General features: G+C 47.2%; 1 protein-coding gene across 1 annotated transcript; it reads right to left on the bottom strand.

Moving 5' to 3' along the window:
• Positions 1–850: 850 nt before the first annotated feature.
• ywhaba (tyrosine 3-monooxygenase/tryptophan 5-monooxygenase activation protein, beta polypeptide a) lies at positions 851–9177 on the bottom strand. The gene is made up of 7 exons (XM_056436430.1): positions 9068–9177; positions 4408–4568; positions 3249–3389; positions 1892–2015; positions 1649–1812; positions 1413–1508; positions 851–1294 (listed from the first exon to the last, which is right to left on the bottom strand). Exons 2-7 carry the CDS (start codon positions 4558–4560, stop codon positions 1238–1240), a joined length of 735 nt encoding a protein of 244 aa, XP_056292405.1. The 5' UTR covers positions 4561–4568; positions 9068–9177; the 3' UTR covers positions 851–1237.
• Positions 9178–17078: the final 7901 nt, after the last annotated feature.

Raw genomic sequence — 17078 nt, 5'->3', positions numbered from 1 at the left:
AGCCAGGTCCAGCCCCTAACAAAGTCTCGGGAAGAAACCAGAATACAACTCTGGATGACCCACCTCCAACTGACATGGGAATACCCCCCACTGAAAACCTCCCCCTGGCCAAGAGGCAGCATGGGCTCAATGGAAAACACTCAACCGCCTGAGAACAAGAACGGGACGATCCAGAGACGCTCTGGTCAGATGGGGCTACGAGACTGGCCCAAGCAGACCATACAATGGAGCACTGCCTTGTCTGCCCTCGACTACCTAACCCTTGCAGTATTCAACAACGCAAAGGACTGTGTAAAGAAATGGGAAACTGCCATATAACGATCACGCTTCAGTGAAACGAAGGTCAAAGTTAACTCGACTTCAGATCGACTTCTCTTCAGATAAATGAGGAGGCGTCAGAGTAATAAAAGTAAATCAACATGTTTTGGTCATTTAAACTCGGGCAGCAGACGTTCACGTCGCTCTCAAACCGCCGGCTCCTTCTTTGTGATTTATTTGTCACAATGCAGCCTGGAGGACCTTCTGTACGACCCCCCTCCTCCTCTGCATACAGGTGACAGGTGGAGGAAGAACTAAGCATCACAGTGTTTGTTGAAAATAAACGGACAGTTTAATAACCTTTTTGTTGTCGTTTCGTTTTTAAAGTGGAATAAAACCGGCCGGGCGCCGGCACACTAAGAAAAGCCAAAAGAGGACAACGAAGCGTGAACCCACTAGAGCGAGGAAGAGGAGGAGAGAGATGGTGGACAACTATATAGGTGCGTTAACTCAATCGAGGCATCAAGGAGAGAAGTTAGGAAAGAGGAGACGGGGACGGAATGGAGGATTAAAAAACAGGGGAGTGTGTGTGGGCTTTTAAAAAGACATTTATTCTTCTTTTATTTTTGGATAAAACCCCTCCCTGCGTGCTAGAAGACGAGACTGAGAGCCTTGGAGTGCCATGATCAAAGGGAGCAGGAGGAAGAGGAGGAGGAGGAGGAGGAAGAGTCGGGTGATGGAGTAGCTTCTCTTTTCTCACCCCCCTCCCCTCTTTTATTTCTTTATTATTTATCATCTGTGTGTGAAGGTCAGGTACTATTCATGCTGTTGGTTACACAGAGGGGGGCGGGGCCTGAAGAAGGTGGAACAGAGAGGGGGAGGGGCTGTTTTATGTGTACGAAGAGGAGGATGAGAGAGGAAGAGAGACCAAAAGGAGGAGGAGGAGGAGGAGGGCGGGGTCATGGGTAACAGTGAAGCTCTAGTTGTCCCCGTCTCCAGTCTCGCCCTCGTCGCCCTGGTTTTCTGATGTCCACAGCTGCAGGAACAGAGAACAATCAATTATTATCATCTCTTAATTTAAGTGTGGAGAAACAACATGGCGGTGCTTCAGTGACCTCCGGGGAGTGGGAGGAGTCAGAGCGTCTGGTACTCACAGTGAGGTTGTCCCTTAATAGCTGCATGATCAGCGTGCTGTCTTTGTACGAGTCCTCGTTCAGAGTGTCGAGCTCAGCGATCGCCTCGTCGAAGGCCTGAGGAGAAACAAGGAGGCGGGGCTTAGAGGCAGCAAGCTGGCCACCAGGGGGCGACGCCTCTGGTTGCATAGAAGTCTATGCTTCACGCGCTACAGCTGCATTCTCTCTCCTGACCACCAGGGGGCGACTGTGGCTACCTGCTTGGCCAGGGTGCAGGCCTGCTCGGGCGAGTTGAGGATTTCGTAGAAGAAGACGGAGAAGTTGAGCGCCAGGCCGAGCCGGATGGGGTGCGTGGGCTGCATGTCCTTCTTGCTGATGTCGAAGGCTTTCTGGTAGGCCTGCTGAGAGTTCCCCACCGTGTCTGCACACACACAATAAGTACACGTTTAAACTTAGAACGATAACTTATCGCTCAGATTACCCAGGTGCCCCGCACTCACCCTTCTTTGAGTCCCCGGAGGCGACCTCCGACAGGTACCTGAAGTAGTCTCCTTTCATTTTGAGGTAGAACACCTTGCTCTCCGCCTGGGTGGCGTTGGCGATGAGGAATTTGTCGAGCAGGTTCTGAAACACGAGAACGTTTCAACACGAGGAACAGTCGGCAGATTCAGAATCTGGAAAGCGTCCGAAAGGAGTATATAACGTCGTGAGCCTGAACGCATCACGGTGAAGACATTAAAGCGTCTCATATTCTATTAAACTTCTAAATAGTCAATTTATGTTTCATTGATTATCGGCGATAACGATCGTCAGGAAACTTTATTTCGCACGTTAAAACCGGAATTAATCCGAACTGTGAATCCGCACGTCAGACGGTTCGTTAGGCCACGCCTACAAAGCATAAGCTCCTCCCACTCGGCGTCACCGGGAGGCCAGGAATCGAACCGGCGGAGCGATCGCCCAAGAGAAAAGACGAGTAGAAGAATCAGTTTCTATTGTATTAAAAAACTGAGCCTATGGAATCTATTAATATATATATATATATTAATTAATATATATATATTAATTAATATATATTAATTAATATATAAATGAATTAATTTATATATATGTATTAATTAATATATATATATTAATTAATTTATGTATATATTGTGGAGGGACATGGATCACGATGTTAATAATAATAATACATACAATTTCTATAGCGCTTTTCATAGTACTCAAAGACGCTTAATCCATCATTATCTATCCATCTTCCCTCCCTCCCTCCTCACTGCAGAGGCTTCCAGTTTGACCTTGAGCATATTTTTAGGGTGCTTAGTCGGGAGAAAAAATAATGTGATGTGACCTCTAGTCAGTGACCTCTAATCGCTCCTCCTAAATAATAAAATTGAAATCGTCCACCACGGGATGACGCCGAATCCTAAAATCAACGCTGCAGCTTTAAGGAGAGCGACTACGTTTCAAACTACATCTAGATTTGGGTTCCTGAGATCAAACTTCCGGCTAACGGTGTTAGCGGCTCCGCGGGACACACTCACACTCTTTTGGATTTCACATGAATCCAGATGGTCTTTTGTTTAGAGAGTTTTAATCATCATCTCCGAGGTCTTCCTCATTGTACATTTCGTAAACATAATATATATATATATAAAATCATCGTGCTGCTGTCATTTCCTTTGATCATTTCCAGTGTTGATTGTAAAAAGTAAAACATAAACTTGAAGACGTCCGGCTGCCGTCAGCGAAGTAATTAGTAAACTTGGTCTTCGTTCTTTTTTTCTCCACTACTTCTTCCTCTTCTATACCTCCTCTCTACTCTCCCCATCCCTCATCCCTCCATCCCCCTCGTACCAGCACGTCCTGGCAGATCTCCTGCAGCTCCGTCTCTATCTTCATGCGGTACTCTCTGGCCATCTGCTGCTTCTTCTCGTTCCCCTCCGTCTTCTGCTCGATGCTGGAGATGACGCGCCAGGATGAGCGCCGCGCCCCCACCTGGCGGGACAACAACAACAATCAGGACGACATCTCACGTACACACGAGTGACAACACTGTGTTGGATAGATTTGGTGTTAAGATTTGACTTTACTCATAACAGAACGATAACCTCATAATATGCAATAAATAAGAGAATACGTCCCGTAGATCGAGATGATCTTCAGCGACGTTTGTTTTGTAACAAACCAACCCGACGTAGATTAATTAGTCATTTAAACTTCTCTATACAACATTAATAAGTCCTGAAACAGCATCGGAACATATTTTATTCTTTTTAATCAAACCTCTACGATCAAAACGGCAGAAAACCTGAAGCTGCACCGCTGTCATTTTTGCTTTTATATAAATCACAAAATATTTATGAAAAGCACAAAAAGTGCAGCCAGAATCCACAATATCAACATATATCTTTTTTTTTTAACCGTCACTGAACGCTATGAATCACGACGTGTTCTGGAGAGTTTCTTTTTTCTTTGAGTCTCTCGGCCTCGTCCCGACCGTCTGTTTAGTATTATTCATATAATCCAGAATAAGCACCATTCCTTCCTCAAGTAGAACTAAATGAGTCTCGATGAGACGATCAGCTTCCTGTTGTCATCGTTTGTTAGTTTGCTTCTTAGCGTCGCTTCACATAAAAACTCAACTCAACGAACCACCGGTAGCTTAACGCTTTCACCTGGAGGTTATTCTCATAAAAACACTCATTTTAAAACTGATTTAATTCTATTCTTTAGGGAGACATTAGTATTTATTCCTGTAGAATTACCAGGGATCTGCGACGAGGAACAGAGCCGTCCAATTATACACGTCATACTTTAATTTGTTCTCATGTATTACTCTTTGATCTTTGTCTCTCGTTGGTTTCCCCGCTCTGAGGATCGTCTCGTATTAATATTCACGTCCAACATTCAGGACCGCTCTCCTCCCGAGAGACGACGCTCATCGATCGACCGGAGCGCCGCGAGCGTCGGCTCATTGGCTCATTGGGGGGCGGGGGTGTGTCGGGGGGCGTACCACGTTCTTGTAGGCGACGGAGAGCAGGTTGCGCTCCTCGTTGCTGAGCTCCAGGCCCTGCTCCGTCACGGCCTTCATGGCGGCCGCCATGTCGTCGTAGCGCTCGGCCTGCTCGGCCAGCTTGGCTTTCTGCACCAGGTCGTTCTTATCCATGTTTTAGGCTGCAGGGGAGAGAAGAACGGGGGAGGGGGGTGTTAGTGGGTGAGGACTCCAAGATCTCCATTCACCTGCTGAACGGGGCAAAAAATAAAACAGTTGGACAGAGAGAGAGAGAGAGGGGAGAGAGAGAGAGGAGAGGGGAGAGAGAGAGAGAGAGGGAGAGAGAGAGAGAGAGAGAGGGGAGAGAGAGAGAGAGAGAGGGGGAGAGAGAGAGAGAGAGGGGGAGCATGCTGGAGATGCGTTACGAGGGAAAAGGACCAGAAGATGAAACGCTCCGTCACAAACACCGACCAGACAAGCTTCACGCACGGCGCCCTCGTCGGGTAAATGAGCAGCGGGAGTATATAAAAGAAGAAGAGGGGAGTAAACCGACACGACGTCCTGACGAAGAGCAGAGACCTCGCCGCGCTGAATGTCAAAAACCCTTTTGACGCCCCCCCCCCCAGTGATGGCGTCCCAGAGGGTCTCCCCCCTCTCAGCGTGACTCTAGTCGCCCCCCCCCCCTCGCCGCTACGTTCAAACGCCCAGGGAGGTGACCCTGTTCACACACCGACACCAGAGGGACATTCAAACACCACCGTGTGAGGTTCAGGTGTCCTCGGAGCTTACCTGACCCCCCCTGTGGAAGGGGGGGTGAGGACGGGGGTCCCTACGGAGGGCAAACAGTCTATGAGCTTCATAAATACCACGACGCTCCTAGGGGGCATCGTGGTGCGTTCAAGGTCCGTTCAGGAAGACGTTGGTATTGGGCAAAAATGAAAGGTGAGAAACTTCAATGAACAGAAGTTTTTTTTAAAGGACATTTTTTTGTTACAATCAATTTATATGAATTGTAATGAATCAGAATCAGTAAACGGCTTCAGACTCTCGTCTGACAGGTCGTTTTCCTCGCCGCGGTAACGAACTCACCTCATGACTGACTGACGGACAGCAGGAAACAGAAAGTCATGCCGTACTTTGAGGTCATTAAAGTCCAACCTGAACTAACCGATGGCAGCAGATGATTTGGCTCCAGCTACATTCGAAATAAGAGTCAACTCCTCCGAGGACGCCGCTCTGGCATCGTCCTCGTCCGCTTTTCAAAACGCAAATTCACAGTTCCGTCCAAAAAAATAAATAAAATCTTGATTTCCCCCGAGGCTCATATGAAAAAACAATAAAAAAACTACTGCGGCAGAAAATGTTGTCTTGTTGCCTCCATCTTCACCCCGCAGCGCCGCCGGGCGCCACGCCGCCGGGCCGAGCTCTTGCAGACGCTCAGCATAGACAAGTTAACCCCCCCCCCCAAGAAGCTGCCGAGTTGCATCTTATAAGTCACCTCCAGTCACACGCCGTCTTCTCTCGGGGTCTCTGGTCGGCTCGGCTACGATTTACTTTCTTTTTTATGATCGTCATGGATGCCAAAAGATATTTGGGGCCAAGTATCACAAAGAAAGGAACCGGTCTCCTCTCAGGAGACGCTTTGGTGATCAAACTGGCCGTACACATCAGATGAACATCCTGAAGTTTATCTCAACGCCACCATATGGCAGCCGAGTCCTCACCGCCACATTCAGATGGCTTTATTTGATATATTCAATTGAAATGATGTCTTTTTTTCTCCTTCTCCCCTCGATTCATTTCAATGATTAAGTTCTTCCCTGGGATTAACTTCCCCCTATATTAAGCCAGGTATCAGACACATTCCCACCCTGTGGTACGACTCCTCTAATCTCTCGGGTTGGAGCAGCAGCGCTCGACTCCTCTGGCGTTTCATCCGGAGGACCTCAGACCGACAGAAGAGATGGAGGGGACAACAAAACACAAAGTCTGCGTCATTCACAAAGTCTGATCCCTCTGCTGCTCTTCCTGTGGTCTGCGGCGTGATTATTGGTGTTTCTGCGCACCATTTGGAATCGTTCCAGTGCCGATTCACGAAATCAAATATCTGCTGGTATCGAGTGGCGTTGGATGATCGGATAGGATTCATTCAGATGCACATCGGGCGCCGATCAGGAGGAAACCTGAACATCCCAGAGTACAAATCTTGTGTGTTGGCCGATGAATCAGAATCCCTTCGTGATCAGTTCATTGATCGGAAGGCGGGAGCGGTTTGAGCAGCACATCTTAAACCAGTTTTAAGGATTGAAAAAAAAAATGAGAAAAAACACACGTAATCTGAATGTGAAACAAGACACTATTTGATTTGACCAATTGAAATTACTTATATGGAGAAAAAAAGGGGCGGTTAATTTTTTGTCCAACAAACATTTAAAAAATAAACTGAGCTTAGATCAACTCACCTCGGGTCATGTTGAACTTAAAATAGTCAAATTGGCAGAAAACTCTGCAACCTTTGGATCACAGAGTTCTCCTCCGAGTCACTTCAGCAAACTAAAAACACTTCATGTGCATGAATAACATTGTAATCGGACGGGTTCTCGGAAATCGGAGGCCAGTTACCGTAGCGACGCATTACAGAGCGCACTAATAATAAGAAAATTAGTCGGTAATGGAACTAATCACCAGTTGAAGCCCTACGTGACAGTTTGTTATTCACCTGAACAGGTGAAAGATCATATCCGTCAGCAGCAACTGCTAATTTGTCATTATTTTAGTAAAGGTTTGGGCGAGTTCAACTTTTAATATGAAAAGGTAACTACATGTTTGAAAAATAATCTGATAATCAAACACCAGTCATGAAAAATCCTTTATAATGAATAAATGGAAAAAAGGTGTGGCTACGATTTAATTGGATTTCACTCTTGACAAACACGAGCCAAGAGTTACATTTTAATTAAAAAAGAAAACACGTTGCGTTTTCTCCTGTGGTCGATTCTCTGGGTTAAATGTCTAAAATCCTATTTAAAAAAATGTTTATTTCATTGACACTGATTTTTTAAATCACTGAGGTTAAGAATAAATAAATGACGTTGCCAGGTAATGAAATGAGCACGAACAGGAAACGTGTGCTCCCTGAGAAATGGAGACGCTTCTTTTTCTCTTCCTCTGCACCGATGAAAGGAAGTGAATCCTCCGGCTGCATGTGGCGTTCAGGCCGCGGCGCCGCGTCCGGAGCTAATATGTCCGCAAAATGCGGGTAAACGGAGCTTTAAATCAACCCGCACGTCGGTTAAATGTGCAGCAAATGTCGGGCCTCTTCGTCGTGCTACAAAATCACCGACTACGGTTCACAGGCGGGGGAGGAGGAAAAAAAGAAAAATGTGGGTACACCATTTTTCTTTAAACAGTAAAACAGAATAAACTGTTTTGATAACCAGCCCGTGTGTGTTCAGGGTCGTGTCCGTTAGTCGGTCTGCCGTCAACTACGCCCTCCTTGTCGCAATTACCCTGCGGAATTTTTTAGAAGATGGAGCGATAGATTACCCCGCTAGCCGGCGAGCTAACAGCGCGTCACGGCCGCTGGCTCCAAGCGAGCCATTGGCTTCGACCGTTGGCTGGCTTCGAGCCGTTAGCTTCGAGCCGCTGGCTTCGAGCCGTTAGCTTCGAGCCGTTAGCTTCGAGCCGCTGCCTGGCTTCGAGCCGCTGGCTTCGAGCCGTTAGCTTCGAGCCGCTGGCTTCGAGCCGTTAGCTTCGAGCCGTTAGCTTCGAGCCGCTGGCTTCGAGCCGTTAGCTTCGAGCCGTTAGCTTCGAGCCGCTGCCTGGCTTCGAGCCGCTGGCTTCGAGCCGTTAGCTTCGACCGCTGCCTGGCTTCGAGCCGTTAGCTTCGACCGCTGCCTGGCTTCGAGCCGGTAGCTTCGGCCGTTATTACGGCAGCTTGACCCAGTTCGATCAGGAACAGCGCCGAGTACCCGGATGATAAGTTAGATAGACGGCGGAGAAGCCATTTTTTTTAAATTTGCATTGTAATTATTTTTTGGGGGTTGGACTCTCCGGGTAATGAGGGTGTGAGTGTGTGTTAAGCTCCAGGTGTCTCACGACGCCACAACGGGGCTAAAGCTAGAAGCATCGTTATTAATTTCGCCGTTTTTTGCGGTAAAGGAGGCCCAACACGTCGGGGGTGTTTTCCGGCAGCTTAAACACTAGTCTCATATGATCCCACCGTGTCGTGTAGCGGCTGTACTTCACTACGGCTGCTAAAATAAATACATTTATAATGCTGCGGTCACGACGGTTGCTGCTGCTAAGCTGTCAAAATGGCCAAACCCGGGCGCCGCTGCGCTTCTCCCTCCCGACACGGCCGCCGCGCACCACGCGTGGTATCGACCGGAGAGGCACGGGCCTCCCGAAGAAAAAAATGGAAGAAAAAAACCCAGCTAAAATCACGTTATACAACACAAGCGCACGAGCCGACCTCTCGCCCGGTGGGCTTATTTTTAACCGGTTATTTCTCGCTATTTCGGCCACAAGTCTCGGCCTAAATCCCTCGCACCCAGCCCCAAACCACAATATACACCTTCCGCCGCAGGGACACGGGGCCGCCGCTGCCCCCCGCCAAGGTGCGTCCTCCCCCTGCGAAGGTGTACAAGACAACAATCGAGTATTATGCAGGTGAACTCACATGTTGAGCGTACAAGAATCCCGATTTTATTCTCTGAACGATGGGAGTTTTGTGAAGCCGTCCTCCGCTCGCTGCTCAGGGTATTCAGGGCAGTACCACTTCCGCCTGCTCTGACACTTCCGCTTCCTCTAAAGCCCCACCCCTCCCCCCGTCGGTAACCGGGGCGACTACGCCAGGGGGTTTCCCGAGCATCTTGCGAAGGGCTTTGACGTCAGAGAGGACCATGGCAACCGCTACGGGATGACGTGCGCCCCGGTCTCCGTGGCAACTGTCTCCACGAGGCCGCCGACTGTGGTATCTGAGTTTTAACGTTTATATTATTTTATTTTATTATTATTTTCCACGTACTTTTTCTCCCAGCACACCTACAAACCCCTCAAACACACAGTCTAAATATATTATATTGTTGTGTTACGAAATATATTTTTCACATATATGATTTGTGAATAATATAATAAAAACATTTAAAAAAAAGTAAAACACATTTACACTATTTATACAATGAGTAGTAGTAGTATAGTCATGATGAAAAACTACCAACAATGCAGTCGATATAGTAGAATAATAATGGCAATAAAAGCAGTATTGGTATTGGCATTATTAATTGCAATGCAATTAATAAATATAATACAAATAATATTAATAATAATAATCGCAGGCGGTGTCGGGCAGCACCACACACAGACACATATTAGTTCTTAAATTGTTCTTTAAAAGGCTTTGTGGTTCTATGAAGAACCATCACCTACTGGAGAACCATTTCCCCCTTGAGACACCTTTAGAGGTTCTTTGAAGAACTCTTTAAGGAAATGGTTCTTTAAAGAACCCTGGTTTTAAAAGGTTCTTCGTGGAACCAAAAATGGACGTTTCCATTCAGATGGGACCTTCATGTTTCTGTGTTTAGGGTCCAGATCCCTGTAAACCTGTGTTACATAAGAAATTCTTCATTCTCTCCCGGGTTTGGACTTTTAAAAAAATATTGTTGCCATTCTAGATTAAACGAGGTTGAAGAAATTTCTAATTTAAAACAAGACATTTAAAAATAAATAAGAATAAATAAAACATAAAACACAGGCATAAAAAGAAAGACTAATTGCTGCCAACTGAAGCATAAATGTAATTTAAATGAAAAGTAGTGCGTATAAGGAGTTATTATCTGTTAAATCTCTCTGTCTTCTGCAGTAAAGTAACTTCTAAGTTCATCAAACTCAACAGAAGTGTAATTAAAGTTGTCCAGCACACATTCCTTTATTCATCAAACTAACCAGACAACCTGTCAGGGATTTATCTCATTATATAACAATCAACACGGAAAGCTCACAATCAGGAGCATATAGGAGGCAACATTAATTAAAATGAATTATACGAGCTTCGAGTTAACAAGACGTAGTGAAAGAAAAGAGTTACGCAAGACAGGTAGTTCATCACCATGGCAACCAGGGAACCAACGACCTGTCAATCAATCAATACATCAAATCAGACGACGACGTCAGAAGTTACTGATTGAAGGCAACTGAGACCTTTGGCTCTCAGTGTGTGTGTGTGTGTAAAATTATAGATTAGTAAACACTGTACAGGCCAGTGAGTGTGTGTACTCCCACTTGTACATTTGTTTGTCCATATGGTCACTGAAGTGGGAAAAGCCTGTTAGTGAGGACGACGACAAAAGACTCAAAGCGTCTACAAAGAGACACAAAGTGACTAGAAAGACACACAAAGTGTTTACAAAGAGACAAAAACAACTAAAAAGAGACACAAAAGAACTGTAATTGACACAAAGTGACGACAACAATATGCCAAACAACAACTAAGAGACTGAGGGTTGCACCGAAGCTACGGAACCTTCTGGTGACCTTTGGCCCCAGTGCATGCTGGGAATCATTGGGAGGAAGCAAAGAAAAGAAGAAGAAGACAACACAAGATGATGGAGGTTGAGTTTAAGAGTCAAACTATATTCTCTTAGATGTGTAACGTAGTCTTGAAGCCAAGTGTGTTGTGCTGCACTTCCCCGGAGCGCCACCAGGGGGCGGTAAACGTCTGCTGGTAGTTTCAATGTGGCTCATTTTAGATTTTGCAATGTCTCTCTATTTCATTTTTATTTATATTATTCAGAGTTGTACATAATTTAAATTAATGACTTATAGTTATAATTACCGACACATGGACGATTAAAATTATCAGTGTAACCCGTTAATTAAGGAGCAATCAGGAAAATAAATGCTTGTAATCATAAACTCTTCTTCTTGTACTTTGTTTACGCAGCACCGTAATAACGTAGTTATATTAAATAACTCAACATTTAGGCATTTAAAAACAAATTTTTTTATCAATGAGACGAGTCAAATAAGTGGCAGTGGGGAAAAAAGCACAATTTAATAAAAGTTGTATTGCAAATTATTATAGTAATATAAATAATTATAAAAGTATAATAGTATTATAAAGGTTGTAATTACATAACCTGTCTCTCAATTTAGAGAAAAAACCACAACTTTAACAGAAAAAAAAGTTATTGCAATTATTCTTAAAAAATCATTCTTATTGCTGATGTTAATGAGTTCTCGTCTGCGGTATTGGCCACGCCCCCTTTTTGCAGAACATACTGGATGTCGTTCCTCCGACAGATTAACCGGTTCGCTGTGACCCAGAAGTGGAATAAATTTAGATCGGCGTCGTCCTCGTTGGATCATAACGTGTTCCACATCCATGTCGGACTCAGGATGCTCTGAAAGGTTTTCATCAATAGTCGATTAAAAATATGGAGTACTTCCTGTTTATAGCAAGTGCCTCATTTCAATGGTCAAGTTTTGGAGAGACAGTCGTCAATAATTGGGTAAATATTCACTTCACAAACAACTTTACACAACCAGAGGAGTCGCCCCCTGGTGGTCAGGAGAGAGAATGCAGCTTTAACACATGAAGCATATACTTCTATACCAGAATCAGAATCAGAATCAGAAACAGTTTTATTGCCAGGAATTTTTTTTGGCGGTAGGTGCAACATTTGGACATGACAAACAACAATCATCACGACAGAAAGACAACAAATAATGTGAAAGTGTTTGGGTGTGTGCTTCAAGTGATGTGTGTTTTAGTTAAAAGTGTATGTTACATGTGGTGTGTGTTTAAGTTAAAGTGCATGTAAATAAAGTGACATGTGTGTGGAGGAGGCCTCGAGTTAAAGTGCATGTTAAAGTGACGTGTGTGGAGGAGGCCTCCAGGAGGGAAGAAGAAGGAGGAGGGAGGAGGAGTAGGAGGAAGAGGAAGGTGGAAGAAGAGGTGGTAGTCCTGGGGGTGACAGTCAGTCAGTCCGGGTTCCATTGATGAGCCCGACTGCCGACGGGAAAAAACTTTTGGTGTGGCGGGAGGTCTTTGTCATGATGGACCGCAGCCTCCTCCCCGAGGGGAGGGACTCAAACAGGGAGTGTCCAGGGTGGGAGGGGTCAGCGACAATCTTTCTGGCCCGCTTCAGTGACCTGGAAGTGAACAGGACCTCAACCAGAGGAGTCGCCCCCTGGTGGTCAGGAGAGAGAATGCAGCTTTAACACATGAAGCATAGACTTCTATACAACCAGAGGAGTCGCCCCCTGGTGGTCAGGAGAGATAATGCAGCTTTAACACATGAAGCATAGACTTCTATACAACCAGAGGAGTCGCCCCCTGGTGGTCAGGAGAGAGAATGCAGCTTTAACACATGAAGCATAGACTTCTATACAATCAGAGGTGTCGCCCCCTGGTGGTCAGGAGAGAGAATGCAGCTTTAACACATGAAGCATAGACTTCTATACAACCAGAGGAGACCCCTGGTGGTCAAATATTTTTTGTTTCTTAAACCTAACGAAATATATTTCGGCGTGTCGTTCCAAGATGGCGTCCGTGGTGAAGCCGATGACGATGACAGTAAACGCCTGAGTGTTCAGCGAGATGTGAACACGGACGCCGTCGGTCACCCTCCAGTTCCTCGGTTCGACTGACGGCGAGTCGAGGTCCCAGGAAATGAGCAGGAGGACCGTCTGTATTTTATTATTTCTCTTAAATTCCGATGAATGTTTTTATTCTGGCTCGTTTCCTGAGATTAACAAACAGAACAGATATTTATAGAGGACTGGGACCACGGCCACTTCCTGTCAGGTTGAAACGCTTCCCTCCTGACTCGTGCTGATGAAACCCTCCCAGGGAGGAGAGGGGAGAGGAGAGAGGAGAGAGGAGGGAGAAGGGAGGAGAGGGGAGAGGAGAGGAGGGAGGAGGGAGGAGAGGAGAGAGGAGGGAGGGGAGAGGAGAGAGGGGGAGGAGGAGGAGGGGAGGAGGAGGAGAGAGTGGGAGGGGAGGAGAGGAGGGAAGGGGAGAGGAGAGGAGGGAAGGAGAGGAGGGAGGAGAGGGGGAGGAGGAGAGGAGGAGGAGAGAGGGTAGGAGGAGAGAGGAGAGGAGAGAGGAGAGAGGAGGGGAGGAGGGAGGGGGGAGGAGGGGGGAGAGGAGAGAGGGAGGAGGAGAGGGGAGGGAGGAGAGGAGAGGAGAGGGAGGGAGGGAGGAGGGGAGGAGAGAGGAGAGAGGAGGAGGAGGGAGGAGGGAGAGGAGAGGAGGAGGACGGAGGAGGAGAGGGAGGAGAGGAGAGAGGAGGGAGAGGAGAGAGGAGGGAGGAGGGAGGGAGGGAGGGAGGAGAGAGGAGAGAGAGGAGGGAGGAGGAGAGGAGGAGAGGAAGGAGAGGAGGAGAGGGAGGGAGGAGAGGAGGAGAGGGAGGAGGAGGGAGGAGGGAGGGGAGGAGGGAGGGAGGAGAGGAGAGAGGGAGGAGAGAGGAGGAGGAGGGAGGAGGGAGGAGGGAGGAGAGGAGAGGAGAGAGGAGGGAGGAGAGGAGAGAGGGAGAGGAGGAGGGGAGGAGGAGGAGAGGAGGAGGAGAGGAGAGAGGAGGAGGAGAGGGAGGAGAGAGAGGAGGAGGAGAGGAGAGGGAGGAGAGGAGAGAGGGAGGAGAGGAGATGTGGGAGGAGAGAGGGAGCAGAGGAGATGTGAGAGGAGAGAGGAGGAGGGGAGGAGAGGAGAGGAGAGGTGAGAGGAGAGGAGAGGGGAGAGGAGGAGGAGAGGAGAGGGGAGGAGAGAGGAGAAGGGAGGAGGGGAGAGGAGAGGAGAGAGGAGAGGAGGAGGGAGGAGGGAGGAGAGGAGAGCAGGAGAGGGAGGAGAGGGGAGGAGGAGGAGGAGAGAGAGAGAGAGGAGAGGAGAGAGGAGGAGGGGGAGGGGAGAAGAGGAGCGAGAGAGGAGGAGGAGAGGAGGAGGAGAGATGAGAGAGGAGAGAGGAGAGAGGAGAGGAGGAGGAGAGGAGAAGAGAGGAGGAGGGAGAAGGAGAGGAGGGAGGAGAGAGAAGGGAGGAGAAGAGGAGGGAGGAGAGGAGGAGAGGAGAGAGGAGGAGGGAGGAGAGAGGAGGAGGAGAGGAGGGAGGAGAGAGAGGAGGGAGGAGAGAAAGAAAGAGAGGAGGGAGGAGAGAAAGAAAGAGAGGGAGGAGGGAGGAGAGAGAGAGGAGAGGGAGGGAGAGAGAGGAGGGAGGAGAGGAGGGAGGAGGGAGGAGAGGAGAGGAGAGGAGATGAGAGAGGAGAGGAGAGAGGAGGGAGGAGAGAGGAGGGAGGAGAGGAGAGGAGGAGAGAGGAGGGAGAGGAGAGAGAGAGGAGAGGGAGGAGAGAGAGAGAGGAGAGGAGAGAGAGAGAGAGAGAGGAGGGAGGAGAGAGAGAGAGAGAGAGAGAGAGAGAGAGAGAGAGGAGGAGAGGAGAGGAGAGAGAGAGAGAGAGAGAGAGAGAGGTAGAGAGATAGAGAGAGAGAGAGAGAGAGAGAGAGGTAGAGAGAGAGAGACGATAAAGAGACACTAGACTAGAGCCTCAAGTCGTGTCTCTCGTCGTGATTCATGACCGATGGATTCGTGATGAAAGGATTCGGTTCAGTAAGAGAAAGAAAAGCAAGAATCACTGGAGGCTCCTCACTGGAGGCTCCTCCCTGGAGGCTCCTCACTGGAGGCTCCTCCCTGGAGGCTCCACACTGGAGGCTCCTCACTGGAGGCTCCTCACTGGAGGCTCCTCCCTGGAGGCTCCTCCCTGGAGGCTCCTCCCTGGAGGCTCCTCACTGGAGGCTCCTCACTGGAGGCTCCTCACTGGAGGCTCCTCACTGGAGGCTCCTCACTGGAGGCTCCTCACTGGAGGCTCCTCACTGGAGGCTCCTCACTGGAGGCTCCTCACTGGAGGCTCCTCCCTGGAGGCTCCACACTGGAGGCTCCACACTGGAGGCTCCACCCTGGAGGCTCCTCCCTGGAGGCTCCTCACTGGAGGCTCCTCACTGGAGGCTCCTCCCTGGAGGCTCCTCACTGGAGGCTCCTCCCTGGAGGCTCCTCCCTGGAGGCTCCTCCCTGGAGGCCGGCCTGCGCCTCCTCATCTCAGGACGCTGCCAGTGGCCTTCTGGGAAATCTGCCGGGCCGAGACCCGCGGAGACACGTTCTGCCGACTCAGCGGGAAAACACAACAATGAACTCCTGGAGAGGAAGGAGCAGATGGAGGAGCAGCACTGTGTGTGTGTGTGTGTGTGTGTGACTGTGTGTGTGTGTGTGTGTGTGTGTGTCTGTGTGTGTGTGTGTGACTGTGTGTGTGTGTGACTGTGTGTGTCTGTGTGTGTGTGTGTGTGTGTGTGTGTGACTGTGTGTGTGTGTGTCTGTGTGTGTGTGTGTGTGTGTGTGTGTGTGTGTGTGTGTGTGTGTGTGTGTGTGATTGTGCATGTGTGACTGTGTGTGTGTGTCTGTGTCTGTGTGTGTGTGTGTGTCTGTGTCTGTCTGTGTGTGTGTCTCTGTGTGTGTGTGTCTGTCTGTGTGTGTGTGTGTGTGTGTCTGTGTCTGTGTGTGTGTGTGTGTGTCTGTGTGTGTGTCTGTGTCTGTGTGTGTGTCTGTGTGTGTGTGTGTGTCTGTGTGTGTGTGTGTGTGTGTGTGTGTGTCTGTGTCTGTGTCTGTGTGTGTGTGTGTGTGTGTGTGTCTGTGTCTGTGTGTGTGTGTGTGTGTCTGTGTCTGTGTGTGTGTGTGTCTGTGTGTGTGTGTGTGTGTGTGTGTGTGTGTGTGTGTGTGTGTGTGTGTGTGTGTGTGTGTGTGTGTGTCTGTGTGTGTGTGTGTGTGTGTGTGTTGGCCGGCTGTCAATAGTCAGCGATGACAGAGGGATGGATCTAAAACTGCTTGAATGCTTTTTTGCATCTCAAACATGAGTTCCTGTTGAAAGCAGAAATATATATATTATATATATATATATATTATATATATATATATATATATATAATATATATATATATCATTTTATTAAACATGTTATTGTCTTCCTCCCATCACACATCTCTAATCTTCATCAGGTGCATGAAGCCAAACTGTGGAGGGAGCGTCGCCTTCATGGCCTCATTTACTCGAAACTTGAAACTTGAATATTTTTGTTGAATACAGTTTATTAATATATTATATTATAATATTGATATCTATATATATATTTTAATAAATATATATATGTAAATATATATGTTTAAATATTTATATCTATATATATGTTTATATATAGATATAAATATATATATTAATAAATATATTTATATCTATATATATGTTTAAATATATATATATATATATTTATAAACATAGATATGTAAATATATCTGTTTCAATATTTACATTAATATATATTTAAAAAATATATATTTATATCGAAATATAAATATATATGTTTAAATATTTATATAACTATTTAAATACATTAGTATATAAATATATATATATATAAATATTTTTATATATACAGTGTATGTAAAATTGAGGTCAAATAATAGTGATAGTTGATTCTAAAGAGAGATATGTGGACCGAGGGAGGGGTCGGGTAAGAATTGATCGGCCTGATGGGATGATGAGACACAGAGGGAGAGAGAGAGAGAGAGAGAGAGAGAGAGAGAGAGAGGTGGTAATTGTGAGTCTGCGCTCTAGTTTCTTTATAAACTGTCGGAGGCCGCGCTCTACTTTCTGTCT

Source organism: Pseudoliparis swirei, chromosome 18 (assembly GCF_029220125.1).
Source record: "Pseudoliparis swirei isolate HS2019 ecotype Mariana Trench chromosome 18, NWPU_hadal_v1, whole genome shotgun sequence".
In the NCBI taxonomy this organism is placed as follows: Eukaryota; Metazoa; Chordata; class Actinopteri; order Perciformes; family Liparidae; genus Pseudoliparis; species Pseudoliparis swirei.
This window is presented reverse-complemented; position numbering and strand designations above follow the sequence as displayed.